We start from the raw sequence: 8,431 nt of genomic DNA on the forward strand, positions 1-8,431 counted from the left end.
GACACGTGGCGTCGAGAGGCGTCACACGTAGAAGCTTTTCTCCAAGGTCAATGAAAAAGTCCTTTAATTTACGCGTCAATCAAAGTGCCACACGACCTCTTTAATCAGCGGGGCATAGCACACACCACGTGTCAATGGCGCACTTGAGGTTTTGCAATAAAAGAAGCTTCCGTGCAGCTCTCACGGCAACTTGATTCCGTAAAGCAGCAGCAGGCGTTGCAATGGACACCCTCAAGGAAGCGCTCCAGCGCTATCTTCGATTCGACCCAACGGCTGACCAGTTCCGTCATCTAACCGTGCTTCATCAAGTAATCGGTGAGTTTGATGTTCGGAGGGTTGCTTCGATGCTGACGAAGTTTTTTCTTTGCCAGGTTTCAACCAGGTCAACCCTTTGGTCGTCAAGATCTGGCGAGCGACGGTTGCTTTGATGTGTTGTCAGTGCTTCTGCTTTGCGTACCGCGTGTACATGGCGATTGTGCAGGACCTTGGCTTCACGTACCTCATGTGCGCCCTGATGGTTGTCGGAGGCTATGCATCAGGAGGGGCGCGGATGGCTGGGTTTAGCCATTTTTACGGGGATTTCTCGCGTTGAAAACGCATCTGCTGAAGAGTTCGAGCCTGTTGCGGGACGATCCCGAAGCGGTGCGCATTCGGCGCGAGCATTACGAGAACAACCAAAAGTTTACGCTTGCCATGATGGCGGCTGGAGCCGGTGCCATCTCGATCTGGAACATGACCGACTACCGGATGACGGACCAGTACGCCTTTCCGTTCGACTTGACTTTCTTGAATCCGGCGATTCGGGAAGTGTTTGAAACGCTGTACGGATTCTATCTGCTGTCGCTGGCTACGTACTTCTGGATTCCGTTCATCACGATCCGGGTTGGTTTGCGGGCACTTCGAGCCGAGATGCTGGTGGTGAACCGGGCTTATGGGGAAGTGTTTCGGAAAGCGGCGACCGGCGCAAGGTTTTTCGAGGGATGCTCGGACCAGCCATCGAAGCAGGCGGCGAAGCGGTTTTGGAGCTGCTTGCAGCACGAGCTGTCGAGCGTAGTAGGCGTGCATTCGGCCCTGCTGGACAACGTGTTTCGCATCAGACGGCTGGCGAGCGTTCCGTTTTTGGCGGAGGTGTTTGCCAGTGTGTCGATTACCTCGATCGCCATCTTTTTGCTGATGTTGCTTGGATCGGAAAGTCTTGTGTTGGTCGGAATCTCCTGTATCCTGCTGGTGGAGAGTTACTACAACAGCTCTTTGGTGGAGGAATTGGAAGAGGCCCATCAGGCCACCGGACACGTTGTTTATGGACTCGAGTGGCCCACGCTGATGAAGTACGATTCGAGCTGTGTCAGGGAGTATAAGAATGTACGGAAGATCTTGCTCGTGGTTATTATGAGATCGCAGCAGTCACTGAACTTCCACTGCGGAGGTCTATTCAAGATGTCCATGGACACGTTTTCGGTGACCGTCAAAACGTGCTACACCATTTTCAGCTTTCTGGTACAGGTGCAGAAGGATTAAGGCACCTTGGTTAAACACACTACCTTTCATTGATGTATCTTGGTGAATTTGACAGCAGTCACACTAGTTTAAATAAAAGTTGGCACGTTGAGCATAGTTTACTTTGATCTTCGGGAAACCCTTCCGTTCTGTAATCTAACAAGGCCGGGAACGTTAATGACTTTGCTGCAAATTGTTGCATCATTCGCTTCCACTTGGAAACACTAGCTTCCAATTTCATACGCCCCTTTGCCTGATTGGCATCCGAGGTCAGTTTCTTCCACTGCGGTCAATAATAACTTTTCCCAGCCCCATCTTTGGCCCGCCCAAAGCCGTCCAGCCGCTCGCTCGACGGAAGGAATTCAAATTGCGAAATTCCGGTCCCTAATTCGTGCTAATCGTCAAAGACGCCACCCCCAGTGACAAATGCTTCGAAGTCTATCATCCATTAACTCTGTGTGTCCAGCCGGCGGAAAGTCCGGGGAAAAGCGGAGAAGAATATAATGAAAATTCCAATCCCTGTCGGCGACCTTCGCAGCAGGGTTCGGGGTTGGGTTTGTGGGATCACTTCCTGGGTTGACAACAAAGCTTTTTTCTATGGTTCCGCACGTGGACCGTTAAAAAAGGGGAACGTCGCGCCGGAAGGGTTAGGTCATCAAGGATATTACAAATTGGGACAGTTGAAACGGCCACTTTCGAGAACTTATTCGTCCAATCTGAACAAGTTGTACAAACGCGCTTTAATCTTGTTACAATCGCGTGTGATACACGTTGAAAAAAACAAACGTGCGAAGAAAGATTGTCCAAGAGGCGGTGACCAAAGCTGCTCAACGATTTATCACAATCACCTCGACGCACCGAGTCAAACCGTCAGGAAGTCGGCGTCAGTTTGTCCTAGATGGCCACAATATGGTTTCAGGACGGAGCCACGACAAGTTCTAACTTCGCAATAGATAGTGATAAAATCTCTGGGAAATCAATTAAATTTGTTAAATAAATTTATTTTACAAATATTTTTTTTTCACCCTGAAATGATATGATCTGGCAGCACTGGTCCAACATTCTACTTCAAATTAAAAGTATATAAAAAAAATTCCGTGTTTCAACAGAATCTACTCCAGTGTGTCCTGTGTCCTCCGTCCAGCGAGAGTGCGACCATTGATGACCTGGCTGGTCCTGTTGCTGTGCCAACGGAACTGAAGAATGAATCTCTTTTTTCTGTTTGCCTGCCTTTTGTTGCGTTGCTGAATAGTGTGTGTATTCTGGGAAAAAGTAACACAGAAGAGTGACGGAGGCAAAAACGAGTTACGACTCTGGACCGCAGGGGAAACTCGAACGGATTACAGTGTCGGTGCGTCGAAGGACCTGTGTGAAATTTATCTGATGACCTGGTCCGGGGATGCAATCTTTGTGCAATTTTCCATAAAAAAAAACCTTTTCGTTTGAAAACCAAATTCACTAAATTGTAATTTTGTTGTTAAATACCTCAATACACTATACACAACCCATTGAGAAAGATTGAGAAAATTTTAGACAACGTAAGTCGATTTCGCTCTACTTTTCATCAAAACATTTTGGCAGTGCTCCCAGATTTGGAGTTAATCTTGCATCTTGCAAATATCTCACTTCTCATTTGTAATGAAGGGTTGATGTAATTTCAATAAATTTTAATTAATTAGATGTCATTTCCATAAATTTAGAACAATCTCCCACCAAAGCAAATCTACTAAATTTTAGTTATTTTTTACACAGATATTTTCAACAACTGATAGTCAAATTTGCTAATCCAAAATTACTAAACTGCAGGTAACCAAAGCTTAGTTGGAATTGCCGTTACTTTTGTTGGGTTGCAGGATTTAATACGTAATAAATTATTAAATGAAGATTGCCAAATCAGTTTTGTGCTTAATTTGTGTGGAATAAGACGTGTTGTTTGTAAATTGCAAACTATCTGTTTTTTTTATTATAAAATAAAACCACCGATCACGATAGTACTTAAAACGAAAAATGGCAGTACGAAGTAAAATTTTGTTCACCCTCTACTGCCCAGATTTTTTTCCAAGATTATTTTTCCAGTATTCAGGAGGTCATTTTGCACAACTTTTGTTCTACGAAAAACTTTACTTCTCTTGTTTTATGTTTTTCTTGTTTTATTTTTAGTTTTGTAATTTGAATTCATCTTATTTAGTTTATTTTTGTTTTAGGTAGTACATATTTGGCCAATTCTACCACCTCCTATAATTTCATTTAGCTTGTTTATCAAATTTTCTTTTCTGTTTTTTGTTTTTTGTTTTTTTGCTTTTTTGCTTTTTTGCTTTTTTGCTTTTTTGCTTTTTTGCTTTTTTGCTTTTTTGCTTTTTTGCTTTTTTGCTTTTTTGCTTTTTTGCTTTTTTGCTTTTTTGCTTTTTTGCTTTTTTGCTTTTTTGCTTTTTTGCTTTTTTGCTTTTTTGCTTTTTTGCTTTTTTGCTTTTTTGCTTTTTTGCTTTTTTGCTTTTTTGCTTTTTTGCTTTTTTGCTTTTTTTTTTTGCTTTTTGCTTTTTTGCTTTTGCTTTTGCTTTTGCTTTTTTGCTTTTTGCTTTTTTTTTGCTTTTTGCTTTTGCTTTTGCTTTTTGCTTTTTTGCTTTTTGCTTTTTTGCTTTTTTTTTTGCTTTGCTTTTTGCTTTTTGCTTTTTTGCTTTTTTGCTTTTTGCTTTTTGCTTTTTTGCTTTTGCTTTTTGCTTTTGCTTTTTGCTTTTTGCTTTTTTTTTGCTTTTTGCTTTTGCTTTTTGCTTTTTGTTTTTTTGCTTTTTGCTTTTGCTTTTTGCTTTTTGCTTTTTTTTTTTTTGCTTTTTTGCTTTTTTGCTTTTGCTTTTGCTTTTTGCTTTTTTGCTTTTTGCTTTTTGCTTTTTTTTTTGCTTTTGCTTTTTTGCTTTTGCTTTTTGCTTTTTTGCTTTTTTGTTTTTTTGCTTTTTGCTTTTTTGCTTTTTGCTTTTTGCTTTTTGCTTTTTTTGCTTTTGCTTTTTGCTTTTGCTTTTGCTTTTTTGCTTTTGCTTTTTGCTTTTTGCTTTTTTGCTTTTTGCTTTTTTGCTTTTGCTTTTTGCTTTTTGCTTTTTTGCTTTTTGCTTTTTGCTTTTGCTTTTTTTTTGCTTTTTGCTTTTTGCTTTTTGCTTTTTGCTTTTGCTTTTTTGCTTTTTTGCTTTTTTGCTTTTTTGCTTTTTTGCTTTTTGCTTTTTTGCTTTTTTGCTTTTTTGCTTTTTTGCTTTTTTGCTTTTTTGCTTTTTTGCTTTTTTGCTTTTTTGCTTTTTTGCTTTTTTGCTTTTTTGCATTTTTGCTTCTTTGCTTTTTTGCTTTTTTGCTTTTTTGCTTTTTTGTTTTTTTTTGTTTTATGTTTTTTGTTTCATGTTTTTTGTTTTTTGTTATTTGTTTTTTTAAAAAAACAACCTTAACTCATTTGAATCCCTTAATTTTTGAGAATTTTTACACAAAAATTTGAATATTAAGAATCAGGTAGTTCCTAAAATTTATTTGTTTGGAAAATAAGAGCAATTCTGGAGTTTTTTTTAAAGGTCCAAAAAAACAAATTTACAGTCTTTGCTTTTTGGGTGTTTTTTAATACCCCTGACTCAAGGCTTTTTCAAAAACACCCAAAAAGCAAAAACCTTGGATATTGGACCATTTAAAAATAAACTCCAGAATTGTTGCATACTCAAAAAATATTTATCTAAAATTTCATTAAATATTTCATTATCTCAGAAACTAATGTTTTGAGACAAAACAAATTTGAAGATTTATGTTCAGGATTTTCAACCCTTCCTACCCAGAACAAAGTCGAGATATTCACGTTTTTCTTGATGAGATATTATCCAGAAATGAAGCAGCATTTTTCGAGAACCAAACCATTTTTTTTTAAATACGATTTTTTATTTCCTTTCAGTTTTGAACAAAAAAAAACGGTTGAAAATTGATTTTATGGCGGTTATGGTTGCAGAAGTAAAAATCCGTAAAAAAAATAACACTAGAATGCACTTGACATGATTCAAAACAACAACTGTAAAATCAATAAATCGAAACCCATTGAAAACTGCTCCCAATTTTCCAAACGACGACGAACGCCTCTATTATGGTTCCCTAAACTTTATTAATTGGCTAGAATATCGTGTCATCTATTCCTGTAGTAGGTAGCAGGCTACGCCATTAGCCCATCCTTGCATGAACACCGGAGCGACAAAAGGCGAGGTTATGTTGTCGAAAAACAACCACCCCCAAAGCCTACTACCTAGTACTGCCGGCTGGGAGTTGCATTGCACGCCATAACTCTTTGTTTTGTGCCCAGATGTAACGACGGCAGACTCCCAAAGGTAGGCGCGACCTGCACCCAACATTTCGGTAAACATTCGTGGTGGTAGTTTGCCCTACAGAGAGAGAGAGAGAAAGAGAGGCGGAAACAGTACCAACTTCCGGTTCAACTATGCACCGGATTGATACCAGTGCTGTCCATGGTGCGGTTTCAATTCTCCGAGAACGACCTGCACACTGTCGGTAGCTATGGAGACGACCAGTGGTATTTGAATGGTTTAGGCACCGGAAGCTGAGCCCGGAATGTCAGCTCGTCGAAGCAGCATCGGTTCGGGCCCCTGGCGGCCATGCTGCACAGAGTCGTGTGTCACTAATTAATATTCATGAGCTTATGGGTACGCGGAGGCTGGCAAATAATTTCGGCTATTGTGTAGGATCTGCTGTGGCCCAGAGCCTACTACGGCGAAACGCACAGGAATGGAGCCGTGTCTAATGTGGGGCTTTGCCTCGGGATACTTCACTTGGTTAATTTTGACTAGTAGAATTTAATGTTACCTCAACGTTGATTGACCTTGGATTTGTCTTCAGCTCAATGTCATTCAACGTAGAGGTAATGTTAAGTAAAAAAAAACTGTCAAAAACAGCACACCTTATAATAACAAGCATTGGTTAAAGAAAGGATCTCATTTTTCTTCTCTAACTTTGCAATTCAAAAGCTAACAACACTTTGATCTTGTTACACATATTGCAAAACAACTCAATTATCCGAATATAAACCTTTCCGGCGGTAGCGGCTTCTGCTGCAACTCATAATGAACTACCACTAAATTAGATTGAGGCCGATCAAAGTTTGTAAACAATAGGTAAACACACACGGTACTGATGCGAAATTGAACTGCAAACCGTACCCCTAGCCTAACCTCCCATTTGCGACAAAATCAAACAATAACGTTTTTGTTGTAAGTGTGTACGTGTGACTTGCTGTTACACGTCCATTGATCTCGCCCTGGTTTGTATGTGTGTACGGTAGCGCTGATGTCGGGCCCATTGTTAGGCGCAATAAATTTATGCATCCCCGATGATTCCATTTCCGGCCTCCCTGGGCCGCACTGCAAAATAGGGTTAGATTTGCTTGCAAACCAGTGCATCCAGCAGTCACGACCATCACAGCCAACTGAGACCTGGGCGGCGAGCGAACAATCACAATAGCACCAGGATGACAATAGAAAAAGGTTATCACACATGTACAAACGCAGGTGGTTGCTACGGTGACAAAGAAAAATGGATATAAATCTGGTTTTTATTTTTGACTTTGTCACAGTTAAGATTATGAAAAACTCCTAAGTAATACTGTTGTCGCAAAATTAACGGTCAAATTGAATTAATAAAAATTCACCACGACATTTATTAAACTCACCACTGCTCATTTACAAGCGTACGCCTACGCACTATCCCAGTCAACTCAATCGGATTTCTGAAACGGTATTCAATTCGAATCGTTTACGTATTCCGTTTCAAACGTAAACGATTTAAATTGAATTCCGTTTCAGAATTCCGATTTAATTGACTGGGATATAGCTACAGTGAAGTTGGATCGGTGTTTTTTGTTGAAAAAATATCGTCTTCTATATTTTTTAATAAAAAGTTAAAGATTGACACTTTAGTTCAACCGGCTGCATTTTGTTCAAAAACTCCTTTAAATAACAGATACTGATCTGCCCTGGGATCCGGCCATCGACCTTCATCAAAAAAACGGTGATAAAATCTTCACACCAACATTTGCAAAGTTTTGCGAGTGGGCGCCGGAAGAACCCGGCGAGTCTTGGGTGAATTGGGCAAAAACATGACAGGTAAGTGCCGGAGCCAAATCCCATCTAATTAATCAAATGGAAAGTAATTAAAACTCGGTAAATAATACATGCAGCAATAAAAGCTTCGGGGAACGTACCTTTGCGTGAGATTTTTGTTTGAGAGAAAAACTCTTTTCTTATCCAGGTTTTTAAGCGAAGATGGCGTTTGAATGGTGCACGTCCGAAATGTCAAAATCACGCAGTGGTACCAATATTCCGAAAAAAAAAGTGTGCCATGGCATGACAGCCACATTTGTTTCCTAATGTTGGTGCTACTGCGCGATTTTGACAATTGGGATGTTCGCCATTCGAACGCCATCTTCGCTTAAAAACCTGGATCATGGCTTTCCACCTAAGGTACTCGCGATTGAGTGTGTAGTAGTGCACTCACACTAATGCAAAGCAAGATCGCGAGTACCTATGATATACAGCCTTGAACCTGGATACTCTTTTCTTATACTCAAACCCCGATGGTTTGACACCACACGCTTACCAAATAAAACCAAAAAAATGGTAATTATCATGATTTTTGGAGTTCAACTCGAATAACACTTTTTTTGGTAAAGTGGGTCGAACTGGCAAAATCATGATTTTCATGATTTGCCGAGTTCGAGCATGGGGAAATATTTCATAGGTTCGGATGTTGCCTATCTTCGGGCGCTTTTTGGAATTTCGTTTGGAATTATGTTGAAATTAAATTTTAGTTACAAAAAAGGATCGAAAATTGTTTTATTTTTTATGTTTATAAATACAATACTTCATAATTGTAATCTAAACCTAGTTCTTAGAAATTGTGAAAAAACGGTTTT

General features: G+C 39.8%; 1 protein-coding gene across 1 annotated transcript; it reads left to right on the plus strand.

The window, feature by feature from the left end:
• Positions 1-203: 203 nt before the first annotated feature.
• LOC119769912 lies at positions 204-1,619 on the plus strand. Its single transcript, XM_038263744.1, has 2 exons — positions 204-315; positions 372-1,619. Exon 2 carries the CDS (start codon positions 694-696, stop codon positions 1,516-1,518), a length of 825 nt encoding a protein of 274 aa, XP_038119672.1. The 5' UTR covers positions 204-315; positions 372-693; the 3' UTR covers positions 1,519-1,619.
• Positions 1,620-8,431: the final 6,812 nt, after the last annotated feature.

The sequence above is a fragment of the Culex quinquefasciatus genome, chromosome 3 (genome assembly GCF_015732765.1).
Source record: "Culex quinquefasciatus strain JHB chromosome 3, VPISU_Cqui_1.0_pri_paternal, whole genome shotgun sequence".
Lineage (NCBI taxonomy): Eukaryota > Metazoa > Arthropoda > Insecta > Diptera > Culicidae > Culex > Culex quinquefasciatus.

Bases quoted from the DNA above. Each gene is read 5' to 3' on its own strand.
- LOC119769912 (XM_038263744.1), top strand. From the start codon at position 694: ATGATGGCGGCTGGAGCCGGTGCCATCTCGATCTGGAACATGACCGAC.